Source organism: Equus przewalskii, chromosome 16 (assembly GCF_037783145.1).
Source record: "Equus przewalskii isolate Varuska chromosome 16, EquPr2, whole genome shotgun sequence".
NCBI classification, from domain to species: domain Eukaryota; kingdom Metazoa; phylum Chordata; class Mammalia; order Perissodactyla; family Equidae; genus Equus; species Equus przewalskii.
Window position 1 is genome coordinate 7871408 of NC_091846.1, and position 27729 is coordinate 7899136.

The window sequence follows — 27729 nt, forward strand, 5'->3', positions numbered from 1 at the left end:
GGGGACTCAACTCAATGTTAAAAGGAAATAAATATGCAGATGTTTGCCTGGAAATGTTCCTACCCTTTGAGTTTACTCGTGGTTGATAACTTGTGCTGACCATATCACTTAGAGGCATTTGTTGCCATCCTTTGATTTAGATCAGGCTCAGCAAACTATAGCCCATGGGCTGGCCACCTCTTTGGTTTCTTTTTAAATGACAGTTTTATTGAGGCATAATTTACATACTATACAATTCACCTATTTAAAGTGTACGGGTCAGTGGTTTTTAGTATATTCACAGATGGTGCAACCATTACCACAGTCAATTTTAGAACATTTTCATCATCCCCCTCAAACCCACACCCATTAGTATACCCAGTCACTCCTCTCCCCCGCACCTCCCACCCCCAGCCCTAGCTGACCACTCCTCTACTGTCTCTGTGGATTTGCCTGTTCTGGGCATTTCATCTAAATGGAATCATACACTATCAATTGATGGACATCTGAGTTGTTTCTACTTTTGGTGGTTATAAATAATGCTGCTATCAACATTTGTGAACACATTTTAGTGACATAAGTTTTCGTTTCTGTTGGGAATATACCTAAGGAGTGGAATACAGAGTAGCTCTGTTTAACCCTTTGAAGAACTGTTTTTCAAAGTGGCTGCACCATTTTACATTCCCACCAGCAGTACACTGACTTTTTGATTCTAGCCATCCTAGTGGGTATGAAGTGGTAGCTCATTGTGGTTTTGATTTGCATTTCCCTGATGACTAATGACGTTAAGCATCTTTTCATGTGCTCATTGGCCGCAGCCACCTGTTTTTGTAAATAGAGTTTATTGGAACACAGCTGCATCTCCTTGCTTATATATTGTTGATGGCTGCTTTTATACCACGATGGCAGAGTTGAGTAGTTGTTTACCACCTGGCCCTTTAAGAAAAAGTCTGCTGACCCCTGGTTTAGATGAAAGAGGAGCAGCTTCTGCCTTTGGGTGAGACAGGGGCAGAGATTTGAACCAGGAAAAGAAGCAATGCCTGACAGGCCCAGCCTTTCCCTGTCCAGCCCTATTCCTAGGTAGAGACCGGTATAGAGAAGCTGAAGTGAGGCGCAGGGCCAGCGGGGTATAAGGCAAGAGCCTAAGTAATTCTGACAGCAGTTGTTTAGACCACTTTGGAGGGAGGAGTGCCAGGATCAAACAGGAAGCAAGCCTTCATTTGGAAGGGCAGGGTTCTCAGGATGGCATGTCTGAGGACTGGAAAATAGCACTGTCGCCCTTCTTGTACAAACGCTGCCAGCCCGGGGCATAATAATGGGTGAGCATTCTCTGCCCACCCCATAAGCACGTCTCCACACTGTTCACAGAGGCGCATATCAGGCTCTTTTCATCTGCAGCTTCATGTGTTTCGACAGCCTGTCTTTGCTGGAATTTTCTGCCTGGTTTCTCATCTTAAACCCTAGTCTTCAGTCCCAGAGCTTGATGCTCATGTATCTAATTTTATGCCCTCTTTCTTGCCCTTCTGGAGAAAAAAGTGCTTTTCTGCAATGCCTGAACATTGTAATTGAGGAGGGCAAGTAGCCTTCCAATGTCCTCATTAACCGTCCTCGCCAGCATCTTCCTGCACCCAGCTCTACCGACTGATCATGGAAGAGACCCAGCTTCCTTACTCAATCTTTAGTGAGGCCTTGGGTTTGCTCTCAGTCCAGGTGAAGCGCTTCAGCAGCGGGGAGGCCAGCAGAGTGCTGCTGTCCACCTGGTAATCCTGGCGGGGAAGAAGGAAAAAGGTTACCCTTCTCGACCCGGAGGGGTTCACACCAAGTCTGGGGGATGCTAACGGGACGCACATCTGAAGTCACGCTGGGCTCTGTCCTCACTTTCCACAATCCCCACCTTTTAAGACAAAGCATTTTCTCCATATTGGCAAGTCTAAACTTTGTCAGTTGTAAGAAATGCCTTTTTCCAGTGACTTTGAGGCCCTTCTTCCTGAAGGTGAATAAAATAAATTTAAGCAAAAGGGAAAACTGCAGGTAACAGGTGAACATTTTTCATAGTAAACTTTTATGCAAATTATTTCATAAATATATTAAAACTAATTTTAGCAGGGGACCACTGGCTATGTATGCTGTTATTTGGTGGCCACGATATGCAAAAATTCTGAGAAATTATAAACACATGGTTTAATTTTTTTCTCGAAGGTTCTATGGAATTTTCAGGCCCTCTTTGGTCATGGTTTCCAGCAATTCTATTTCGTCACTGATTCATCTTTAGTTTTGAGTTTTATGCAGACTCCTCGTTACCCTGTTAACACAGCATTTCTAGTAAGTGGATCCTGCACTACGTTCCTACCACCCTTTGATCTCTCACTGGGCTGTGTTCGTGCCCTGAATTATCAGTAAACAAGCCCAAGCAAGCAAAGCAGCTGTCACAGTCCCCACTGTATTAGGGTGGGGAGGGTTAAGGTTGAGAGAAATCTTCCATGTTCTGCCCAGTATCATTTTCTTGGACTTAAGAAACCAGTGTAACTAAGCAGCAAAACCAAATTTCAGCTACTTTACCGTTGTATTCTCGAGCTTATTTGTAATGTTTCTAAATGTTTAAATCATCTTTTCCTCTTTATCACCCATCTGTCGGTTGTCATATTGCATGTTGCTGTGAGGCTGAAAGCTGTGCCACTGGGATTTCAAATACCAGCTGGGTCACCCATGGGGGACAGGTTTCAGCAGAGCTTCCAGACAAAGACAAACTAGGAAGAAGGACCTGGCACCCACTTCTGAAAAACTGGCCATGAAAACCCTGTGAGTAGCAGCGGAGCACTGTCTGATGTAGCGCCAGAAGGTGAGCGGACGGCGCAAAAAGACCAGGCAGGGTTCCACTCTGCTGTCCACAGGGTCACTAGGAATCGGAGTTGACTCGATGGCACTAACAAGTGCTATGTCTCAAGGCCACACTGTTCCGTCATCACCTTCACACTGCAGTTGGTTTTCCAGGCCATTTATGAGACACGGGCAGCACCAGCACTTTTCAAATTTAAATTGCACATGAATTTCCTGGGGATCTTGTGACAATGCAGAGTCTGACTCACTGAGCGTGGGTGGGTCCTGAGATTTGGCATGTCTAGCCCACTTAGCAGCAACAGTGCTTGCCTGGAGATTACATTTTGAGTGTGAGGGTCTGTGACACCAGAGATGCACTCTTGCCCAGCTCTCCCCTCCTCTCTTTATTCTCTCAACCCCAGATCTTTAAAGAGACAAGCTGGTTGAGGCCTCTTGTTTGCCAGGCAGTACTTGATTGTTTCTCCCATTGTGGCTGGGTAGGAACATGGCTGTTCAGCCTCCAGAACCTTAGTGGCAAGGAGCATAAGGCCTAGGTAGACTTCTTCCAGGATTTCTAAGGCTGCTCTTAAGAGAGAGCTCTCTGTTACATCATGAAGGCCAAGCCACTTACACAGCTTTGAGTTCCTCTATTACTCTGAAAGCAAGTTTCCATCATTGATAGTCAAGAAGCTTAGAAACACACAGTGAGATTTCCTAAGAGACTAAATTACGACCAGGCAAAGATGTGGACCTGTGGAGTGAATTCTGGGCCATCTTCAAACTATGGAATTATCTACTTTCAAATTAGCTCTGTATAGCTAAGCCTTGTGGTCAGTCCCCCAGAAATTGTCATTTCAGTCACCACCAATTACTGGCCCCCCATTGACCAAGAGTCACCAGAATACTGGAGTTGTGTTTGAATGGCGTCTGGCAAAGAATCCTGCCAGGGTGCACTGAGTAGGCTTATTCCATTACTTACATCAAGCATGGAAGGGGCATCTGGTGAAAGTTCTTCAAAGGTTTTGATTCTTTCCAAGCTCATGAAATTGAAAGCATTTACGTATCTAATGACAAGGCAGAAAGAATAATCAAGACAGGAAAATGCATCCAGCTTTGATTAATCAGGAGACCATGGGCACTGTATCCCGCCTATGATGAACGAAAGCATCAGAAGGAATCATCTCCCTCCTTCTGAAGCTGAAATGCTCCTGCTGTGCTCTCCCAGGAATCCTGACAGGGAGGCTACTTCCTCCCATGTGGTTAATCCACATTGCATAGTTTTAAGCAAAACCCCAGAGGGATCCTTGAAAAACTCAGGAGTGGTTAGGCCTCTGGTCCCTTGTGGAATCAGAAAATGTCAGGCCTAGAAGAGATCTGAGTCATCATCTGGTCTAAACACCATACATTACAAAGGAGAGAAATGATGCCCAGAGAAGCGATATGACCTTATCATGAATAGCTGCCTACTTCTAAAAGGATATGAGAAGACAAGTGGAATAACCTGTTAAGGTCACACAGCTGATTTAATGGCATAGTCAAGTACTAGGGCTAGTCTTGCATATTCTGTTCTGTGATTACAGATTGGAAGAATGGGTAGTATTTGTGTGATTTCCCCATAACTACCTACTGACCTTTCGTTGACAATTAGGAAGGACCATCAGAGCTATCTACCATATGGTTACTCATAAAGCAAGTTCACATATTGATTGAGTTTCTCAGTCTGATACTTGTCACCATCCGCAAGGCCCAATTTCTTAGGGAAGCTCCCTATTGGGCCTAAGGCTAAGCCACACACTGGAAGGGCTCAAAAAACTTTGACACTTCCCTCCCCCATCTCTGACCCAATCAGACCCTGCTAATTTATTTAGTCCAAACCAGTTTTCTCATCTTTAAAAAATGGATGACTCATGTGTTTCAGCCTCTTGGGCTGGTTGTGACGTATGAGCAGTGCTAGGGACCTGTAACCCATTACCATAGGTCTGCGCCGGCCAATGGGCTACTCCTAGGCCTATCACAGACCGCTATCAGTCTTTGCAGACTGTGGCAGCTCCTCCCCATGCCACCCCCGGCCATCTGACAAGTTTGGCTAAACTGAAGTCAAAGTCATAGGGTTGTGCCTCCTCCAGATGAAGATGCTTGAAGAATAGTCTAAAAGTCCTAAAAAACGGAGTCCTGACTCTATGAGAACAGGGAGGGAGTGTCAGAACGCCTGGGTTAGAAACTCTTATTGATTCTGCCACTTTCTAGGCACACAATTTTGGCAGTTATCCTCCATGGAGGCTTAATGTCTCCATTTGTATAACAGGAATAATATTTACTTCGTAGGATGTTTTGATTAAAGAGGTTGATGTGTGCAAAGAGCCTAGCACAGTGTCAGACGACACACAGCATATGTCTGTGTAAGCATTAGTACCGAATGTGTGTGAAACGTGTAACCATGAGTAATGATGTGTGTGATACACATATAACCGTTAGTACTGATGTGTGATACACGTGTGACCATTAATATTAAAGTGCTGACCCCCACCCAGTGCCCAGCGGAGACACTCAATAGATATTTCTTCCCTTACCCCTTCTCCAGTTTCCTCTGCAGTAATGAGAGATATGTTAGTTCGTGAGGTAAGAAAAACATCCAGTTTGTTTCATTTTATCTAAGATCTCATGAAAAAAGTCAATGTCATTGAAAAAAAAGGATGGAGGAATTATTCTAGAATAACATAGACTAAAGAAACTAAAGAAAATGCAGCGTGCTATGCTTGATTGGATCCTGCTTGTTTTTCGGTTTTTTAAATTTTTCCTTCTTCTCCCCAAAGCTCCTCAATACATAGTTGTGTATTCTAGTTGTGGGTCCTTCTAGCTGTGCTATGTGGGACGCCTCCTCAGCCTGACGAGCTCTGCCATGTCTGCGACCAGGATCCGAACCGGCGAAACCCTTGGCCACCGAAGCGCAGGGTGCGAAGTCAACCACTGGGCCACAGGGCTGGCCCCTGGATCCTGCTTGTTTTAAAAATGGTATTAAAGACATCTGGGGAAAATTATGGAAGTGTGGATATTTAATAATAAGGACTTAGTTTCTTTGGTGTGACAATTTTGGTGTGATTACACAGGAGGATGTCCTTCCTATAAGAAGTATATCAAAGTATTTAGGGGTAAACTGTAATAATTCCTTAAGTTCTCTTTCAAATGGTCCGGGAAAAATAAAAATACACACACACACATAGAGAGTATACAGACAAAACAGCCAAATGTTGACTATGGTTGAATTTAAGAGGTGGGCTTTTTTTTGTATGTTTGAAAATTTTATAATATAAAGTTGGAGAAAGAAAGAAATCTTACCTGACATTATCAGAACTTGCTGAATTAAACTTCGGAGCAGAAATATCTTCCTTGAAGAAGTCCTCAGAGAAGGCAGGAGTTGAGTATGTAAACCCACTATTTCTTGTCAGTATGGCATTTAGTGGGATATAATCTTTACCATCCTAAAACACCAAAGATGGAGCTATAATTGCAGAATTTCTACCTCTACCAATTTCTGTGAAACATTATCTCAGCTTCAACTATGTCATTTCCACAATCTTGGTTGTGTTTTAGGGAGATAATTCTGGATACATATCATACATATACATACACACACACACATTTTTTTCTCACTGCTGATCTCAGCTATGAATAACAATGAAAATAACAATAGGCAAATAAAACACCCCCTTGACTTACATTCAAAGGCATTTGGCCTACTGATATTCTAGATAAATTTAGCTTTACCTGTTGTACATTTGCTTGAAGCAAATCGCCTAGTTTTTCCACAAGTTCTGCAAATCTTGGCCTTTCTTTTGGGTCTTTGTGCCAGCAGTCCAACATGATCTGATAGCTGTTGGTGAAAGCACAATAGAAATAGCTGGAGAGCAGTAGTAATTACAGGGATTGCCTTACCTACCCGCAATGCGATGGGTGTTGTCATACATATAAAGATGATGCTTTTTGTAGTATGTGCTATTTGCCTTCATTCTTAGATTTGGGTATGCAGCACCAACACATAAAAGGCTGTCTGGGCCAGGTACTGCTGGTAGTAGAAAACCCATCTGCAAGGGAGACTAACAAAACAACCCTCCGGAGCCCATCACGACCCAAGTTCTTTGGAGTGCCTGTGGTGTCTGCAGAATGGAAAGTGTGAGTTCTTCTGTGAACAGAGCCGAGCTTTTTGGAGAGGAAACACCACTATTCACTTGCAGTTAGATATGATGTGTAGTACTCCCCGACTCACTGTCAAAGCAGGACAACGTCCTTAAAGGTAAAAAGTTAACACAGTACTTATTACATCCTCGGGCTGTAATGAAGGTTGGCGTGGGCTTCTTAATTAGCACGTGGTATTTCCAAGTCTTCACAGTTCCATTATTGAGCTTGGCAGCGGAGACTGGTGGAGAAGGCACTGTGCACACAACCCATGTCACTTCCACGAGGTGGAAGTCCACACAGAGTGTGAGCAGTTCCTTGGGCTGTGTGCCAGTTTCTTGCATGTGGCTGATTCTTTTCTCCCTCAGCATTTCACAGCTGCCATTACATACTGGCCTCCACCACTCAAGGCAAAAGTACAGGCTGAGCTTCTGGATATGAAAATGTTTGTCTTAATATTACAGAAAGCAAATCTTGTCCTGGGATTTAAATGTCAATAGGGTTCCTCTGTGATTCTTCTCCTCTGACATTTTGGATGTCAAGGCAGTGGGCTCCTCTCTTGGTCACGTCTGCAGGGAGCGCAGGTCTGTTCCGCCCTTCTGACTGCAAAATGCTTGCCAGAGGTCTGTACACACGCTGCTTAAGGATTTATTCTATTTTGGTTCTTTGCTCTCCTCAAGAGATGTTTACCATAAGTAATCTCTTCTATCATAAGATCATCTGGGCTAGAGAGGACGTTGATCAAGTTGAACCAAAATCTGAATGGGCTCGAATTTGGAACTGGTCCGAATGCAGTTGTAAGCACTATGGGGGCAGGGACCTCATCTCCATGTTCCTCACCTAGCCCAGGGCCTGGCATATAATCACTCAATAAATATTTGCTGAAGGAAGTCAGATTGGCCTCTGGGGAGAGAGAGCACTGCTCCTTCCATGAATTCTGCAGACACTACTTGTTGCTAGGGTGTTGCTAGGAAAAGCCTGAGAAACTCCAGTACCCAACCGGCCTCTGCCACTTCTCAGATGTGCGCTTTCAGGCTGCACCAACAGCTCCAAGTGTCTATTAAGTATATCCCTATTTTGTTTCAAAGTATATGAGGTGGCAAAGACAGTAAAAATATAGGAAGGTTAAAAAAAAGAGAGAAGATTATGAGGAAGGTAAAATAAAGATAAGAAAAGAGGTGAAAGTTAATAAACAAAATTTATATCATGATTCTGAGTATTGATAGAGGCAATGCTCTAAGCTTCCAGGCAGCTGGTGAAAAGAAGGAATAACCAAGTGTATGATACACATAAGCCAAGAGTTAAGAACCAGTTACTCAGAAGAAGTGTGGCTATTCCTGGAACTGAAATCTGAAAGGAAGTTCTCCCAGACACCTCTCAATAACATCATCCCCATCCAGGCAACAGTGACTTTATGGGACTGTCTTGTGTATGGTCTTTCAATGTTGGCCAAAGCCTTAACAGCAAAAAAAAAAAAAAAAAAAAAAAAAAAAAAAACCATACGGTAAAAACAATTCTGAAAGGTAAAATAGTGTGGTCCAGGTGTATGTGACCCAGGGTTCTGATTTAACCCAAGGATAAAAATTCTAGGCACCCAGGGGAATGGTGGCACCATGGGGTCTTCAGACACACTCCATGGGCAGTGATCTTCAAAAGCAAGCTCTCTTAATAGCTGGGTGGTGGAATTGAAGTTCTACTTTCTGACAAGTACCCAGCAAGTAGATATCCTAAGTCTTTGATTAAGGGACAGGAGCTCATAAAGATCACATATCTGAACTGCAAATTCTCCTACCTTTTCTAAATCTATGGGTCAAGACTCTTCTGAGAAGATGATTCTGGTTCCCTCTCACCCCTGTACTTCATCCACTGTACCTATTTTACCTAAGTTGCAGGGGATGTGGGATTCTAAGAGCTGTGAGTGCCCTTTGGTGGGTGTGCTGTGTGGGCCAATGTCAGGTCCACTGCACTAGGGCTCAATTTACAGACACCGAGGAGCCTGGGAGTGAGGAAGGGAACTCTAACTCTCTAAGTCTGGGCTGTTGTCCCTGCTCTCTGGGAGACACAGGATAGGGGCTGCAGTGTCCCAGGTCCCTAACTGTCTCTGACCAGCAGGACTCAAGGCACCCGCTCCATTCAGGCGGCCTGGGCCAGCCTGCTGGTGGCCAAAGACCTGAAGTGAGCATAAAACAGACAGTCTGCACAATCTGATTTGGGTCTCGTTTTAAGATAAGTTTACACATTTTACTAATTTATTGAGACAGGTGGAAAAATGTATACTACAGAGACAAAGTAGTCACTAGACAAAAGTCTGAGGTCTCTCACCCCAAAGTGCACTGGCTGTGGTGGAGGATGGACTGTTTCCCCCTTACCACAGTCAAGCCCAAGCGTCCACGGCTCCTTTATCTCTAGCAATAAACAGATTCTCGGAGGCTGCTGGAAGAACATTAAATATATACATAAATAATCTATAAAAGGTAGCCAACACAAGAAAGGCTTGAGCCAGGCAAACTAAAGGAGCCCTGAGGGTAGGGAGTATTCAGTCAAGCAGAGGCCCCAGGCTTGTGTCAACCAGCATCATTTCACTGTGGAGCAAGCAACAGTTGGGGAGATGCAGGGACCGTGAGCAGGACTCACCCTGATTTCTCTCTGCTGAAACTAGCAAAGGGACCACCTACAACTACTTGCTGTTTTTAAGTTTTGATTCTTGGTTTCTGATTTCTAGTTTCCACTCCTCTTGCCTAAAATTCAATGCAACTCACTTCAGCAAACACCAAAGGCAAAGAAAAAATCAAAACATTCATTCCTTATTCCCTTATTGAAAGACATCTGATTAAACAGGCTCTGGGCGAGGAACCAATGACTCAACATTGAACAGTTTTATGTCACTAAGTAAATAGGTTTAATAAAGTAAAGAGACACCAGTTGCACCCAACCCAGCAACCCTTCCTGAAACAAGCGGGAGGTGAGAGCCCGTGGAAGAGCTTCCTTTCTAAGCATCACCCATCCTCGTAAGTGCACCCGACATTAGGCCCAGTTCAGGTCAGAGAATCCCAGTTCCAAGAGCTGTGCTTTCTCCTCACCCAGGCCTCCCCACTGTTGGGGCAGACACGGAGGAAATTACTCTATCAACTTTCAGATGCTTGAGAATGGCTGAAGGTTTAAATTCTGGCCTTCTGAACAAACATTTCACAAAGGTGCTTCTTATGTCTCATAATTTCTAAAATAATTCCTCCCCAGAAGTGAGGAACCCTCCTTTTCTCTACAGGCTGTGTGGGGTGCAATTGCTCCCTGGGAGAGGTTATGTAAAGACTTGAAGGTCTGATAAAGCCCGAGAGAGTTTTTAGTCCAAACTGATATGACTTTGTACCTCTAGAGTTATTTTGGACCAGAATCTGGATAAGAATTGGAAACATACGCTGCAGGTATGTGGGGTGGTGTTGTGGACTCTGGACTCAGACTGGGTTTGCTTAACATATTGGGAATGTGCCAAGTCACTTCGATGTTCTGTGCCTTGGTTTTCTTATCTGTAAAATGGAGATGATAATAGTACCTTCTTTATAGGGTTGTTATGAGCACTAGGTAAATTAATGCATGTTAAAAGTGCTTAAAACTGGCACTTAATAAGCACTAAACTATTCAGTTAATAAATATTACTAAATGCTGTTATTTAATAACAACTACAATTATTACTGTAATTGAGAACTTACTCTTGTGATTTTCAGGTTATACGAAAAGTGGAAGAGTATATTTAATTCAAAGCATGAGTGGGTATATTAGAGAGAAACTTACTCTGCGGATTGTGGGGTCTATTCTCAATTTAACAGCCCTGCGATCTAGGGTGATGAGTCCAAAGGACCAGCTTCTAAATCTGTCTCCACTGCTACTTAGCTGATGGAAGACAAGTCACTGTACTTCTCAGAGGCTTAGTTTTATTACTAATTCAGAAATTCAGAAAATAATACCTGCTTGCCTGCTCCTCAAGGTTGCCGGGAACTTCAAATGAGACTGTGTGGGGGAAACACTTTGAAAACCGTAAAGTGCAAAGTATCTCATTTTAAACCCAATCTCCTGGTGTTTGCCCCTCTGGCCAAGCAATTAAAACCCCTCAATGCCTCAACACTCTCCAGCCCAAACGCAGTCCTGGGGACTAATCTAGCTCTGTCCCCAGCTCTCAGAAAGGGGCCTTGACTCAAACTCCCTGCACTTTGCTGATAAGGACACTGACAAGAACAGGTCCCCTCACCCACTCTGCCCTCAGCCTGCTCCCCAGCCCTGCCTTCACAGACCTGAGTCCCCTGTCCTTGTCCTCGTCCTAGGCCTGGATCTGACCTAGCCTTGTCTCCAGACGATGAAGGAAAGAGACAGCAACCTTGCACTTTGGCCAAGCCCACACTTCCTTTGTTCCCTCTGAGTCCTACCCAAAGGCCATCCTAGGGCTTCTGACAGGACCCCATTGTGTGAGTGGGATGGAGAGGGCCGCCTGCCAGTTCAGGAAAGGTGGTGCCGCCTCGGGGAGGCCTACATCCTTGTCAGCAGCTCAAAAAAACTGCAAATGTCATCACATTCCTGCTCAGGCCTCCAAGTGCAAAACATCCAGAAAGCCTCAGGAAAAAAGAGTGTCCAAGAGAGGCAAGCAAGCATTTGTACAATGGAGAAAGCCTTCACACAGAGACTGTCATCTTCCTAGAGTCACAGGACCACGCAGCAGGAAGCCAACTCAAGAAGAAGTTCCAGGCAGCTGCCGAGGTGATTCCTAAAATGAGTCTAAAGAAGGCCCATTGCCCACGTAGCCTTCTGTGGAGTATAACGACTACAGTCAGGAATTTCCCCCTTTCCTCTCCTATACCTCTCCCCCTGCATTCCAAACCAACCCCCTTATTGGTCTTTAGTGTGGATGGAGGACTAGTCAACAGTGGCTTCTAGCCCTCCGTCCCTGTGGCTGCTTAGCTCATTTGGCTGCCACCAAATGAGTGACGACCAGGTCTTGTATTCAGTTCCCGGGTAGTCTGTTAGGTTTGCCTGGATTCATACCTAGAAACTGAACTTCTAACTTCAGTTCCCAGATTGAGGCCTTGAGGTCAGTGGTCAAGAGAGGAAATAGTTAGGGATGGATCAAGGACAGTGTGCCCCACTTCTGGAAAATACTCCCAGCACATCTGGGGCCAACAGGGGCTAAGCAGGGGCATCCATGAAGAAAAGGAGGACTCTTTGCATCTTCCAGGACTGGGATTCCAAAAATCAACAAAACATCCCCTTTCTGAGGTGTCCTGGTAGGAAGAGAGCTGTCAGATGGGGATGGAGGAAGCCAAGGGCTCACATTTCAGGAGTTGCGTATTCGGGAGCCCTCATCCTCATGCCTTCCTTCAGGCGACTGCAGAAGTCCTCATCCATTTGTACTCCTGGGTATGGAGACCCACCTGTACGAGGCAACGTGAGAAAACAAAGGGCACATTATAGCTTCGGGGTACAACAGACCATGATGGGGCAATTCAGTGTTTGTTTCCTCCTGTTAAACTGACATTTTTGTAATAAATTTCCACTGATTGGAATCAATCTCACTGTACAGCACAACCCACAGAGAAGCTCAGCAAATCTTGCTAGTGACACATGCTTGGTCCCCTGATGCTGGGTGGCTGAGCCCACAGGTCATCCCTAGGGCTAGTCTGTTTGGTCAGGAGAAAGAGTGCCATCTGAAGAGTCTCTTCCCTCTCCCCACAAGGAACTCTAAAGAAATCCCATCATTTAGAGACTCATTCCTTGGGTTAATGAACTTCTTTTTAAAAAGCTGGTAGACTTGGAATAGTTTACTTGTGGATCTTCACATCTCAGCAAGGATGATTTTAATTCACTACTTTCTTGCAAACTTCTCATGGCACTGAGGACCAGTTGCTATGATGGGCCTGAGGGAAAAGGGGGACCTTGAGCTCCAGAACTAGGCTGAATGGTGTCGGTGGGGTTGCCCGTAGGTAGAAGTCTGTGGACTAGAGGGTGCCAGAGGGGCCTAGACTTTGCCTTTTGCCAGTTTTACTGTCCAGGATATCAACGTAACCTTTCATTTTAGGAGGATTCTTGGCTGGGGGGTAGGGGTAAGCAAGGTCTACCAAATCTGCTCTTTTCCAGACCTCAAACCTAGTCTATCTTAGTATTTGTTTGTCTGAACTTTCTAGTGATTACTGCTGGTAGGAAGCAGCTGGGAGGCGTGCAGTGCTGGCAGTGTGTCACTGTGAGGCCACTGTGGCCGCCAAGCTGCTTTCAAAGACTGGAAGCAACAGGTGCCTGTCATCGAAAGCAGGGGAATGATTTTCACACATTACAGGAAACCAGGGATGTTACTGGGTGACTTTTATTTGCTCTGAAAGTCAAATTTTTGGCAAAGTTCAAAAGACTCTTGGCTAGACCCCACATTTGGGAGGCCTCAGAGCATCAATATGCGTCTGCAAGCAGATGTGGGCTCTGTGCACATCTGTGTGCTTGGGGCATTGAACAAGGTTTCTAGCCACCCACAGTGGATGTTATTGGAAGCAGAATAAATATAACCAGTGTTCCTATTGTTCATCTGGCTTAAACTAGTGTCCATGACGAGCTGTGCTCAGATCAGAGGCAACAGAAAGGCTTCCTATTTCTAACACTGGTTGAGCTGTGCTGGTTGGGGCCTTTCCTAAGAAATTCCAAGGGGGTGGGCTGATGCAGGGAGGGAAGAGGGATGAACATTAAGAATTGGGGTGTGTGAGGAATTAGATGAAGGGAGCAAAGGACAGAGAAAGGAGCAGCCAGATTGGCTGAAGATAAGCCTGACTTCTGATTTTATACTAGTCTGACCTTGTTCATGTTCATATAAACCGTCTGTAAGAATGTACTGTAAAGGTCAGGGCACACATACACGCCCTATTTCTCATCTGAGATTCTTCATGGACCCATGCCTCTTTAAGGATTTTTAATTCTTTCAGGTGCTGATTTAAAGGTTGTATCTATCTAAAGGACACTCAGTGGAGGATGCAGACATTTGGTTCTGGGCTATTTGATGTCTTCCTTCCCCCAAATTTACCTAAGGAGAAGATTTCCCATAGCAGAACTCCATAAGACCACACATCACTCTTGGTGCTGTAGATTTTGTCAAAGATAGATTCAGGAGCCATCCATTTCAGAGGAAGTCGAGTCTAGAAAAGGGCAAGGGGGCCTTGAGCAGAAGGACATGAAAACAAAGCACATTCAACCCAAGTGTCCATGGGGTCACCTCCCAGATACCACTTGGCCCATAAATCAGTTCCTAGAGCAGCCACAGTTTTGTAACATGGAGAAAACTCTCATGGCATGCAGTGTTACACTAAAAGAGAGCTGTGTGCTATACCAATTCCTATGAAGGCAATAAATGTTTAGTAAGCCCCTCATATGTGTCCAGCAAGTCCTAACTCTATGACCCTGTAAGAAATCCTCCCCAAAAAAGCTTGCACTCCACAGGGACCTGGAAGAGTGATCTGAATTAGAAGGCATCCTGAAAATCGATGATTTCCAGGAATTTTTCTTAAGAAGGAGGATTTTGAAAGTTATCCTTATATAAAAAGACAGGATTTTAAAAGTCATTGAATTATGGGGAGTGGGCAAAAGCATTGAAAAGAAGGAAAGCGATAAGACAGTATTTAGGAAACCAAATGGCTGGCTTTCAAGCATGCAGACAAAATGTCCTTTTCTTCTAGATAGCAGGAGTCCCAGTGAGTTAGGCCTTGCCACTTTAGATGGACGGGAATTGACAGGAAGTATGGGATAACAGAGAGACAAAGAGAAAAATAGGAGTGGGAGGGGCAGGGAGAGGCTGAAAGAGAGACATAGATGGACAGAAAAGGACAGACTGACATAGGTAGATGCCATCTTTACAAATCAGGGCTCCTGAGGAAAGTTTGTTGGTTTTTTTTTTTTTCCTGTTAAAAAAAGGGACTATGGAACAGTAGTTCTCATAGTACAGTGCTGGGACCAGCTATGTCAGCAGCACCTAGAAACTTGTTAGAAAGGCAAGTGCCCAGGCCCCACCCACCAGTTGCTGAATCAAAATCTCTGGGGGTGGGGCCCAGCAACCTGTAGTTTAATAAACCCTCCAGGTGATCCGTACGCTCACTAAAGTTTGAGAACCACTACTGCAGAGTATTGGTCAGGGCTCAAACAGAGGCTTAAGCCCTCAGGGTATGGGCCGGAAAAGAGAGGACATGGGAGGTCACCCACAAAAATGAAAACACCATGTCCAAAAACAAGCAGAGAAGAGAAGCCAGTGTGAGCCAGCAGGGAGACGCTAGGCATGGAAGGCAGACATGGGAGGTAAACAATTTTCTCTCTAGTGAGATAATACTAATACCCTCCCCCACCCTTTCCTGAGATACATACACCTGCTGAATCAATTATTTGAGGGAAAGAGTCCAGGCTGTTCTTTCCAGTGGTACAGGGAACTCCCACAGGAGTCAAAGGGAGGTGATGATTTGGTTTCACCAGGGCTCCACTAAACAATTCTCAGGTTAACAATCTCAGGCAGCACTGCCCAAATGACAAGTACCAAGCCAGGAACTAGGGAAGAACAGAATCAGGAGACAGTGGCTTTTCTGAACCTCACGCAAGGGCTCTCTGGAACACAGCCCATCTAGACTGCTTGTCTTCACAGAAAGCACATAATGGTTTTCAGGGACCACTGCTGAAAAAGTGTAAATATTTAGCAAGGGCTTCGGTCTGTGATTTAAAAATGATAGGGTATAAACAAGTCAAATAAACATCAGACTGACTTACATCTCCTTTTCTCACATAATCGGGGTTCTTATAAATATCCCGGGCAAGGCCAAAATCGCAAATCTTCACCACATTGTTCTCAGATAAAAGAATATTTCGTGCTGCCAGGTCCCGATGAATGCACTATAATAAAACAGTTGCATAATCAATGTGTTTCCTTAATGTAACCAACTAACTTCCTGTGCCTTCTCAGTGTCATTATTCTTCTTAATTCGAGGATCCACTTCACATGCTTCCTTTACATGAAGGAAGCGACTCCCAGTGCACATGGAGTCATCATGGACATGAAGCACTTCTTTACAAATATAGGCCCCGTGAGGCCCAAAAGGCAAGAAATGCCCTGAACCTACTTTGCTACTCTTTTGCAGGACAGCATTCTGGTAAGTGAAACTGGCAATTGAGTTCCACCAGGGAGCAAAACTTCCCACAACCTTTTATCCTAAGCTGCTGAGATCAGATCATGGGCAAGCTGCAGTTTTGTGGGAGGGCTCCACATGTGCGTGTTAACAGAAGACCTCCTGTGAAGTCGTGTCTTCTGAGCTTCTGACCAGTTCTGAAGATGTGCCAGAGGGCAGTATGGAGAATGGTTGTCAGATTTCTCTGTTGGAAACCTGGTGAGGTTCCCCCTAGAATTAAGTTCTACCCACTGGTATCCAGGACTCATTCTTCTCAAAACTCCTCACTCATATGAGGACAAATTAAGGCATTTGTTGTGATGTTTACTCTACATTTAAGGACAGAAGTACAAATAAATACTAGAAAAAGTGGATTTACAGCAAAGGTGTGTGTTTGTTCATGTGAATGCCCACATGTCCAGGCTTGGCAAAGAGGAGCAGTCGAGAGCAAGGCTGACCTTTCTGGAAGACAGAAACTCCATGCCTCTGGCCACTTGAAAACTGTAAGAAATCAGGTCCTCCATAGTGATGGGCTGCTTGCAGAAATCGTCAGAGTCTGGAAAGCATTAAAACCCTAACTGTTTGTAACGGTTCTTGCTATTCCACCAAATCCCAGTTTATTGGAACAATGTTAGCAAAACATAAAACAAACCAACAAGTAGATCAGAGTTCATTTTCAAGAGCATTTGAGATTCAACATGAATATCAGAGATTTTTCCAGGCCTCCAGCCCATTTCACCCAAGCACGGAGGGAGGCGGATGATCCATTAAGACAAAAAGGCCTGAAGGGAGACAACTGTACGGTTCCCTGTCAAAATTAGTAACTCTGTAAATAATCTTAATTCAAATCTTATCTCCTCAGGACATTACCCTTCGAGTCTCCCACGGATGTTTATTAGGGTGATAAATAAGAAAAAAATTTCAGAGATGCACAGTATGTTGTAAAAATATCTCAGACTGTAGGACAGGAAGGAATTAATACCTACCCTCCTCTTCCTCAACATCACTCAGACTTTTATCTTCCTGAAACCCGGAGCTTGCAAAGCTCTCACTGCTGGTGACACTATCTAGTCTTTGTTTCTTGCCTTGTTCCAGGTCTGGCTCCATGTTTTCTTTCTTCAGCTCCATGTGTAATGCTGCATCCTTTGAACAAACCAAGAAGAACACAGATGAAAGGGAGCTCCACAACAGCAAGGGGGAAACTAGTCTTTCAGGCGTCAATTGCCTGAGCTGGGAGAATGTCATTCCATAAAATGCACAGTAAGTTTAGTAGCAAGGGCCCTATGGCAGCTAGGCGCCTGGCTACTCCTGGGGTTAAGTCTATTCTGCTCTTGACTGGGCTTCTAGACAGCATCTTAGGTAGGATAAAGGAACATTAATAGCAGCTGGTATTTACTGAGAGCATACTCTATACGAGCCAGTATATTAAGAATCTTAGGTACATTTTCTCAATTAATCTTTCCAACAGTTTTATGAAGTAGTTGTTGCCTATACATGAAGAAATAGGTTTGGAGAAGTGAAGAAATCAGTCACATGCAGCTGGTAAATGGCAAAGCTTGAACCCAGGTTTGGCCAACTTCAGTCTGTGCCCTTAACCACTTTTCCATGCTACACGCCATCTTGTGAAAGAGGATATGAATGATAGAACTGGAGCCCCAGTGACCTTGAGGCTTCACTTGTAATCCCTATGAGGAATAATAAGAGAAGGCTGTAGTTATCAATTTCTCTGGTTTCCTTGGGGAAAGAGGGAACATGAACATTTCTTTTTCTCCCCTCCAAAACAAAGATACAGTTTGATCCTAAGAAGGGTAGAAAAGGCCTTTCATCCTGGATTGGACATCCAAGCCTGGATTTGTAATATGGCTCTTCCATTGACCATTGATCTTGGACAAATCGCCTTACTTTTCTGGGTTTCATTTTCCTCATCTAAAAAGCTTTATCATCCTACTATGCTTTGACTCATAGGTAAGGAGTTGTTGGTTCTGGCCGTTTGTGTGGAACCAGAAAAGATTTTTATCGCCTTTAGTAATTCATCTAATAACTGTGACAGTAGAAACTTAGTACTGCCAGTGGCTTCATGACTGGACTGTGTACCGAGGGTTGACTCTGCTAGATGGCAATACTGAAACAGGGGCTGAAAGGGACTGGTGTTCACTGGTGTCCTTTGATCCACCTGCGTAGTATGGCAGTGCTAGGATTCACCAGGCTCCCCATCCTTTCTTGGCTTTTCGTAGAAATGTCACAAAGTAGGAGTGATCCCTCCACTAGGGGGCACAGTGGGAGCAAGCAGAGGGCAGAGGAGGGAGTTTCAGGAGGGTCAACGCAGCAAACTCTGAAAGTGTGGAGGGTACCAGGGTCCTGCCCCCTGAAAAGAGACCTTCCTGTGCTGCAGGAGGGGAGGCAGGCCTCAGAGTGAACACCCACTGCCACCCCAGGTGAGCTACCTGAGAGCAGGTAAAGAACATAACTGTTTGTTATCGTGTCTCCCTGCAGCAGTTGGATTGGATTCTGCTCATTTGGGAACTGGCATTTTATTTTTCACGAGACCCTTCTCAGGACAGAAGGCAGCAGGGAGAGAATGCTGGCAAGGGGGTGGGGGAGAAAAGTGCTCGACAGGCCCACTCATGGCTCAGCTGGGTGAAAATGCTCCCTGGGCAGCTTTCTTCCTGACCCTCCCAGAAGTCACAGCCTGGGGCACATCTCCAAGGACCATAACTTGAGCTCCCTCACCCTTCCTGACTCCCAATCAATGGTATATTTAGCTTTGCTTATTGGTAATTACCTCTGTTAAATAAAGGTTCATTTACTGAACTTTTGGGACTCTGGCAGAATCCAGTGAATTTATTACAAGTAATATTTAAAGATCCTGGTGAATTTATTTGGAAAATGAAATATCCCATTTCTATTTAGCCTTTTGGTTCTTCCTTCATCTTCTCTTTATATTCCTTTAGGTTCCAAATACGAAATACAGCCATGTGTTTTCCACGAAAACACTAAGCTCCACCAACAGGGAGGCAAATCATTAAATATAGCCAGAGAAGGAAGCAAACTCTTCAAAACAAAGGACGCACAAACCCAAACGTTCCATCCTGCCCAGATCCCTGGGGTATTCTGCTGGCTTACTTCTTCCTGAAGCCAGTCCAGGATTTCAGGACTGAAGGGAATTTGCACTGCTCTCAGCCCAAGGCACCACTTTCCACTTTTTCTTATGTTTCCCCCGCTCCTTATCCAGTGTGGTGCATGTAAAAAGCACTGGAAAGGGAGTCAAGAGAGCTGGGTTCTTTCTCCCCCTAACATCACCTCTTGGTAGGTGTGTATCCTCAAGCCAATCACTTGACTTTTCTGGGCACATCTATAATGTGAGAGTATAAACTAGCTGATCACAAAGATCCCTTTCAGCTTCAAGATTCTAATTATTAGAGGACATGGTTTAAAACTGGGGGAAATATGTTCTTGCATGTATGTTGGCAGTCTGGAAGAAGACATGTCTCTGGTTGGATCAAAGTTTGAGAGATGAGAGAATGGGCCAGCTGTCCAGTGGTTCTTAATTGTGTGCCACACAAAGAAGCTTGCCCACATGACAGAGATGGGCATCATTCTTGGATGTCAGACACTTTGCCACCACATAGATCATACAGATTAGTGTCACTAGGTTAGACTCAACTGATTTTTCTATCTCGATGGGTCAATAATGATGATGATGATAGTTAACATTTATTGAGAGCTTAACTGCATTTCATTCTCTCAACAATCCCATGAGTTGAGTTCTATTATTACTGCCATTTAATAAATGAGGGAACTGAAACTTAGAGAGACTGAGTAACTTGCCCAAGGTCCCAAATTCCATGAGTGGTAGAAAGAGAATTTAAACCCAGAAGTCTGACTCTGGAGTCTGAGTGCTTAACCACCACACTATGTGGATGTACCAACACTGCAGATTATTGGTTAATAATGTTGAATCATTGTCCCCTAAGCTCCTCTAGCCCAGTAAAGGACACAACCTTGGTGGGATAGGTCACATTGGCAAAGTTTTACTAAACTCTTTCTCCGCTACTCAATAATCTCTTTTAAGCTTCGTTTGCTTTCAGGTCTTGGAGCCCCATGTTCCTTTTATTACACAGCTTTATTTTAGTGGGTAAGGCTGGTTCAGTGTGTGTAGGGTTGACGTGGATCGTGAGGGTGTGATGAAGTGGGTGAAAGAGCAGGAGGAAGGGAAGAAAATTATTCCTCTGGCCCCATCACTGGTTTATTGTTGACTGTAAAGTCACTCAGTTGGTTGAGTCCTTAACTTCTGTAATCTAATAAATGGAGACAATTATACTTACTATCATTTTCTTTTAAGAAATGAGTACATGACCTGTGCATGTCTGTGTATATATGGAAAGAGAGAGAGAAATAAAATTATCAAAATTATTTGACAGGTATTTAGGCTAGTAAATTTTAACCCCTAATTATCACTGTATACACTGGAACCAAATGTTCTCTGTGCTATCTCCCCAAACAATGTGATATATCAGCATGGATGGAAAAAATTAAAAAGGAGGAAAAAGCAGCTGAGATTGAGTTTTAAGCTTATTCATTAATGGAAAAATCTAGGTTTCTCTTGCTTTATGCTGCTATAGCCTAAATGGAAACTCTTTGCTGTCTTTAAAAACCTCCAAACCCCAAACCTTAAGTTCCTTACCTTGTTGAGAAAGAATGAGTCTCGTTTACTCTTGAGGTAGTTGGATAGATTTCCATATTTGCAATATTCAACAATCACCATCAGAGGCCCTGCAGCCAAAACAGCATATGCTCAGCCACACCAAGCCAGTCAACCATTAGCCAGCCTTCAGTCTGCCTGAGAAACCTCCAGCCAGCCTGTCTTTATATTAGCAGTGCCTAGGGATGCAACTTAGGGATGACAGATTTCTTTTTCAAGTTAAGGCAAGAAGGGGTTTAAAAAATAGAAAAAGAATAGGAGACAATTAGGGGTGGGTAATTGGGGGAGAAGCAGAAGGAAGAAAAAGAGCAGAAGTTGAAAGAGAAAAAGAACCTCCAGAAGTGGGGTGGGCAAAAGCCAGCCAAAAGCCTGTCACTGCCAGCCACCCTCTCCACCTGTTAGCCAGACCTAGGCTAGCAGAGGGGCCTCGGGACACTGTCACACCAATCCCAGGATTGTTTGTGGGTTTTTTTGAAGATTGGCCCTGCGCTAACATCTGTTGCCAATCTTCCTCTATTTTTTTCTCCCCAAAGCCCCAGTACATAGTTGTATATCCTAGTTGCAAGCCCTGGTTCTCCATGCAGGACACCGCCACAGCATGGCTTGCTGGGCAGTGTGTAGGTTGGTGCCCAGGATCTGAAGCAGGGAAACCTGGCCACTGAAGTGGAGCGGGTGAACTTAACCGCTACACTACCAGGCAGGCCTGAGCCCCAGGACTAATAAGCAGCTCCTCCCTCCCCGTGCAAAGAACAGGCTGGTTTGGTCTGGGCTGTCTCTCCCCAGCAGCAGGCTGCCTGCGAGCGTCTGAACAGCTTGCCTTGGGGCTTGTAAGAAGGTCTAAGGCAGGGGTCAGCAAAGTTTTTTGTAAAGGACCAGACAGTAAATATTTCAGGCTTTGGAGGCCATACAACTACTCAATTGTGCATTTGTAGCATGAAAGGAGGCACAGACAACACCACAACCAAATGAGTGGCTACGCACCAATAAAACTATGAACACAGAAATTTGAATTTCATGTAATTTTCACATGCCATGAAATATTCTACTTCTTTTGATTTTTTCCCCCCAACTATTTAAAACGTCAAACCATTTTAAGTTCACAGGCTGGCTGGCGGGGGGTTGCCGACGCCTGGTCAACAAGAAGCATGAAGGCTGGGAAGGAAGGAAAACCAAGCTGCACTGTGGGTCCCATGGGGTGCTCTAAAGGCCTCTTCTGCTGCACTGAGTCCCCTCAGCTGCCACATCGCCTGCCCAGCACTCCCACCACACGCCGGGGCGAGGCCAAGACATGCAGCGGAAGGACAACTTCCAGTTCCGGGTCAAAGTGGGCGCGAGCCCAGAGCCGCTTCCGTGGACTGCTGCACCAGGGCATCCTGGGAACGAGCGTGCTGGGGCTGCGCGGATTTGTAGTGCGGGGGACCCTAGTGCCCTGGTTCCGCTACGAGGCGTGCAGAGGCCAAGCTCTTCTCGGTAGAATGGTTTTGCTCTGTCTAACAGGGCTTTCCTGGGTTTAAAAATGTGTATTGGACACCCTGACAGCACGTGCTCTTCCCTCAGGGTTACAGAACGGGAAGTTGCTTCCAGCCGTTGTCGGTCTCCCCACCAGCGCGGAGGACTGGGAGGATCTCGGGCGCCTGCCTGGGGTACACCAGGCCTCGCCCTCGGGATGGGCTTCCAGCCTGAAGCCACGGACGGGCAGCTCGGAGGCGCGGACGGAGGTGGGGTTTGCGATTAGCCCTGGCCAGTTTTACGGGGCAAAGTTGAGGCAAACAGAATAAGGTTGCTGAGGCAGAGAATTTGGGAAAGAGCTTATCACTTGTCAATACTCGGGGGTAATGGAGAAGCAGGCAGGCTGCGTCTGGATCCCCAGGCCCCCCCAGCCGGTAGCTTCTTTCTCCTCCCGCTGCCGCTCCCAACAGGAAGGTCTTCTGCGACCACCCTTCAGCTCTACTACCTTTGCTGAACTCAGAAAACATTTATATGCACAGGCCCTTTGAACCTTTCTTTCTGGCTCAAGCAGTGGTCAGACATCTACACCCAAGCACTAACCTTGCCATAGGGGAGGCTAGAAAAGTCTTCGAGAACATGTCAGAGCCCTAATCCATAGCATAGCCCTGTCCCTGACGTTTGCCCCAGTGGGTGAGGCTTGTATGAAGGGAAAGGGCCTGTGCATATAAATGTTTTCTGAGCTCACTAAAGGTCGTAGAGCTGAAGGGTGGTCGGGGAAGACCTACCTGCTGGGAGTGGCAGTGGGTGGAGAAAGAAACTCCGGGCTGGGGAGGCCTGGGGACCTTGGTTGTTCCCCATATCTCCTCCTCCTGGCATCCCACCAGCAGTGATTCATTCCTTTAGGTGAATCTTCAAATAAGACTCAAGCTTCTATGCTTTTACCTTAGCTCTGTCACACTCCTTCTAAGTCATCCTGAGACAAAAACACCCTTCACTTGACCTCATTCTGTGCAAGGAGATCTAAAAGGGAGCCCTTTTCAGAACCTTTAAGTTAACTGTCCAGGGAAGGTATTTCTAGAATGGAAGCACCCTTCCGTAAATGGACAAACTGTTTCGTCTGAGTCTATTGAGAGGGCATTTTCCAGGAGGTGAGGAGAAACGGGGGTGGGAGAAAGCTGTCTGTCACAGAGCTGCGCTCTTAGCATGTGAACTGGGAGATAGAGTGGCCCCATTTCCAATTACCTCCTTGCTTGGTGCAGGCTCCCAGCAGGTTGACTACGTTCAGGTGATGGCCAATGTGAGTCAAGATCTTGAGCTCAGTCATCAGAGCTTTGTATTCACTGGCCGTAGCCCCCTCTGTGTGAGAAGCAAGGAAGAGTCAGGGTGACAGGACAATGGCTCTCTTTCTGCTGGTGGCAGCATTCCTGCCCTCCATGTTTGTCAATGCTCAGCCAGTTGCTTCATTAACTTCCCAACGTTCTTCAGAAAGGGTGAGTCTTCACACTTTTTTATTACTCCCACCCTCCTGAGCCAACATCCTTTTGACTACAGTAAGCCCCAGAGCAGTGATGGGGTTAGTCACTGGACATTTCCTCTTGGCGGACCTAGTCCTGTTCAACAATGCGCTGACTCAGAGCTGGGCACCTTGTGAAAGCATCTTCCAAAGGCTTCCTTTCTTTCAGAACAAGGAGCAACAAGAACTTTTCATCCAGGGGATGCACCCACACCTCACCTCTTTTTCTCACTTTCCTCTCTTTGAGGAGTTACAAAGAAGGAGCCCCAAGGGGCCTGTAAGAGCAGAGTGGCCTCTTCTGTAAACATCTTTGCAATGTGTTATTTTCTCCCTATAACCTTTTCCTCCCTGGAGTCCTCAGGGTTATCTCAAGTTGTGAGGATCCATAAGCATCTCACTTCAACTTCATTCTCAGAGATAAACAAAATCAGTCTAAGAATTAGCAGAGTCTAAAGCCTGAATTAAACTTGTCCTGTTTGTTTGTCCTTACTGGTCAATTTCTAAGCATTTACAAATTTTAAATTATTTTTCGAAATAAAAAAAGTCATAGAATCTTGCTGTAAAATATTCCAACAATATAATATATAGAGAGTAAAAAGTGAAAGCCCCTCCCACCCACTTACCTTCCTAGAAGTAACCACTGTTGATCGTTTGGCGTTTCAGACCTTTTTCTTTGCATTTATGAATATATATACCCAATCAAAAGCCTTTTTTTGGTTTATATAAAGGGGCACGTGTATATGTACTTTTTAAAATGTGCTTCCCCTCCCTTTTTAATATGTCAGAGACTTTTTCCATCCTTTTTAATTGATTAATGGCATTCCTGACATTGACTGTCTACAGTTTTTTTGCCATTACAAATAATGCTGTAATAGACAGCCCGTGTGTAATCTTTGTACATATGTGCAAGTATTTCTGTAGGACAGTCCTGGAAGTGGGTTAAAGATGTACATTTAACATTGTGGTAGTTACTGACATGGTATTTCATAAGCACAAATTATTTTTTAATAACAACCAGATAAACTCTAGAAGCCTCCCAGTGGGGTTGGGATTGGCTCACAGTAGATGCTCAACAAATATCTGTTAGATAAATAAACAACATGATTACTCTTCTCATCTCAGACATGGGCATAAGGCCCAAAAAGGTTAAAGGATTTGCTCAAGGGCACTTTGAAAGAGCTTCTGAGTCATGACCTTTGTTTGACATTCTGCCTTTTCAATTTCTCCTAGAAACAGATGGCCAACCAATTTAAACAAGAAAGCTGAATGAAAATGGTTTTTTAGTGGATGATTTGGCAGTCTTTTTCAATCAAGGCTGATGGCTTAAAAAAAAAGATAACTCTTATTAAGATATCACACACACTATTTCTCTATTACACAGAATAGATTCTCTGGGCCTTTAAAAAATCTCAAATCAGAATTTCCCCACTGAAGCTCATCAGTCCCTCCAGGTGTTTATGCCTCTTTAGCACAGAGGAAAAACCAGGCTCTTTCGCTTAGATTGTCCATTTGTTTGCAGGGCCACAGGTGTTATCTGGGACCCAAAATGATGGACAGCAGACTTGCCTATCCTAGAGGCAGTGTGTGGTAGTAAGGAGGGAAGTGGGACAAGCTGAGGAAGCAGTGCTTTCAGATTTAGTTTTGATTTATCTCAAGGTTGGATACTAGATTGCCTCCAGAACACAGGCCGGGATCATTTGGAGGCTTTTGGAGCAACTGGCCACTTCCAGAAGGCTGGGTCTTTTCAGCCTGTCTTCTGTGGCACTGGGGTGTGGGAGAAAGTACTGCACTCAGAGCTGGAAGACTTGCACTCAGACCTGTGCTTTTGCACAGGTGAGCTGTGTGGCCTTGCAGAGGCTGTTTAACCTTTTTGGGCCATGTTTCTTCATCTGCAAACTGGGATAGTAATATCTACCTCACAAGGCTGTAGAGAGAAAAATAACAAAAATGGCAATTTCGTGTGGTTCAACCTAATATCCTAAAGTACCTAGTCTGGTGCTTTCTTACATAGATGACATGTTGATGCCTCTTCTCTTCACAGTCTGGGGTGAGGGGTGTGGGGTGGGGTGCTGGAATGCAGGTATTCTCACAAAATTGCCTGCCATCATCTGTTGAGTCCACCTCGAACAAAAGTCCTGACTTGTAGATGCAAAACTCCTTTTCTGGCTACTTTCAGAGTAGAACTGTCAGGTTCTTTGTATTTTGAGGTGGAAAATATCATTACATCAACTGTTGCAATGATGGTGTCAATACTAGAAGAAAATGAAGAGCTATAAAGCCTCTCTAAGCAAATGGCCCTTTCTCTTGGAGCCTTTGCTAGGTACCTGCTTAGTTGGGGGCATAGCTTCCTATGCCTTAAAATCCCCTGGCAGTATCTTGGAGACTTTGGAAAACTGAAAATTGCCCTTTGGGTTTTCAATCCTGTTTCTTTTTGGTTTTGGAATCTTAAAACACATTGAAGTAACATGAGAATTACATCACAAATGAGGACAAGAAGTACTTTCGTCACTTTAAAGGACCTATGAGTCTTTGAGATGTTTGGTTTACGCAGTTTTCACTTTCAGTCTGTCTTGCGGTGGTGGTCATAAACCACTGCGTGATTTGGCTCTACCTCCCACTGCTTCACAGAGTGGTGGTATCTTTCGACACTAGAAAGATAATTTGATTTTTTTTTTAATTTATAAAGAGGAAATGTTTTATGGTTTGGATTTGCCAGTATAAAATAGGTTAGAGTTCTGATTAACTCAATCGTTCTAGCTTCATAGTTTCACTGTATAGTTAGATAAAGCCCCTGCTAAGCCTTTGGGATTTATAATGTACAGCTAAGTTTCCATTGTAATGTCATAGTGGATGGTTCCAAAATTTTGTACCCATGGATACAGTGGGCTTAAGTCCCTGGTAGTCTAGAGTCTGAGATGTGATAGGAGAAAGATCTCTGAGGTGATAGAAATTGTTTTCCTGTGGACAATGCTGGATTATTTCATTTACAAGGTTTATTCTGAGCTCTTGCCAGCCTTATCTATAAAACTCCTCAAGTAAAGGGGCTTCCAGCAGTAGAAGAAACTTACGTGGCTAGAGCAGAAATAGCTTGTATGTGTTCCTAGGTCATATCCAACGTGTATCAATATTTAGGGAATGTGATGGGTCAGTTGAAAGCCAAACTACAGCATCCATACCTTTCAGCATTTTTACAGCCACGGTCCGGCATGTGGGTGATTTCTTAATGCCAAATGCAGATGCTTGAACCACTTTTCCAAAGGCCCCTCTTCCAAGTGATTTGCCTAAAATGAAAAGAACACATTGGTTTGTTTGCCAAGCCAACAGGGTGAGTTTGTCTTTTTCAGGAAGGAAGGGCCTTTTTTCCTATGTGTGTGTGTGAGGCATGTAGCTTTTAACGGAATCTCCAAAGAACTGACCCCTAAAGAGTCAAAGTAAGGGACACATTTCTGGAGTATCTTCCTTCCAACTCTTTACTGTGCTTCTGAGGTGCCCTCATCCTTTACAGCTAGGCTAAGTGCAGGTAGGTGGCCAGTTTCCTCTTCACGAAGTCCGCCTGCGGGGAGAGGCTACTAAATCCTCAGGGGTCTCTTCAACTGTTTATTGACATTAATACCAAGAAGATTTCCCTGTGTTTAACCTAAGCCCCTTTTCTTGCCACTTAAGTTCATTTCTTCTGATCTGTTTTCAGCAGAAAGGGAGAGAGAGAGAATGGTGGTTACTGCTATTAGTTATGATAGTGCTTCATAGCTAAAAAATAATCACTAAATCATTTCTCAGACTTCCTTGCCAAAGAAAATATTCCTAGTATTTCTAGTATGTCTTTACATGGTGATTACAAATCTTCATGGTTCAGCACATGAGCCTGTCAGCCACTGGTCTAATTTGTTTAGACCACAGAGAGGTGGTTGCCAGATGCAATAACAAAACGTGGTTTC

The 27729-nt window shown here is 44.6% G+C and overlaps 1 protein-coding gene across 1 annotated transcript in view; it reads right to left on the reverse strand.

Moving 5' to 3' along the window:
• Positions 1-27729, reverse strand: part of FLT1 (fms related receptor tyrosine kinase 1) — a 172680-nt gene that overhangs the window by 4255 nt on the left and 140696 nt on the right. Inside the window, exons 18-29 of the mRNA XM_008536754.2 lie at positions 26971-27075; positions 23524-23637; positions 20815-20903; positions 17117-17273; positions 16589-16686; positions 15736-15858; positions 14015-14126; positions 12287-12386; positions 6562-6667; positions 6133-6275; positions 3776-3860; positions 1651-1745 (exon numbers count right to left, since the gene is read on the reverse strand). Of these exons, the coding sequence (XP_008534976.1) occupies positions 1651-1745; positions 3776-3860; positions 6133-6275; positions 6562-6667; positions 12287-12386; positions 14015-14126; positions 15736-15858; positions 16589-16686; positions 17117-17273; positions 20815-20903; positions 23524-23637; positions 26971-27075 (1327 nt within the window). The remainder of the gene's footprint in view (positions 1-1650; positions 1746-3775; positions 3861-6132; positions 6276-6561; positions 6668-12286; positions 12387-14014; positions 14127-15735; positions 15859-16588; positions 16687-17116; positions 17274-20814; positions 20904-23523; positions 23638-26970; positions 27076-27729) is intronic.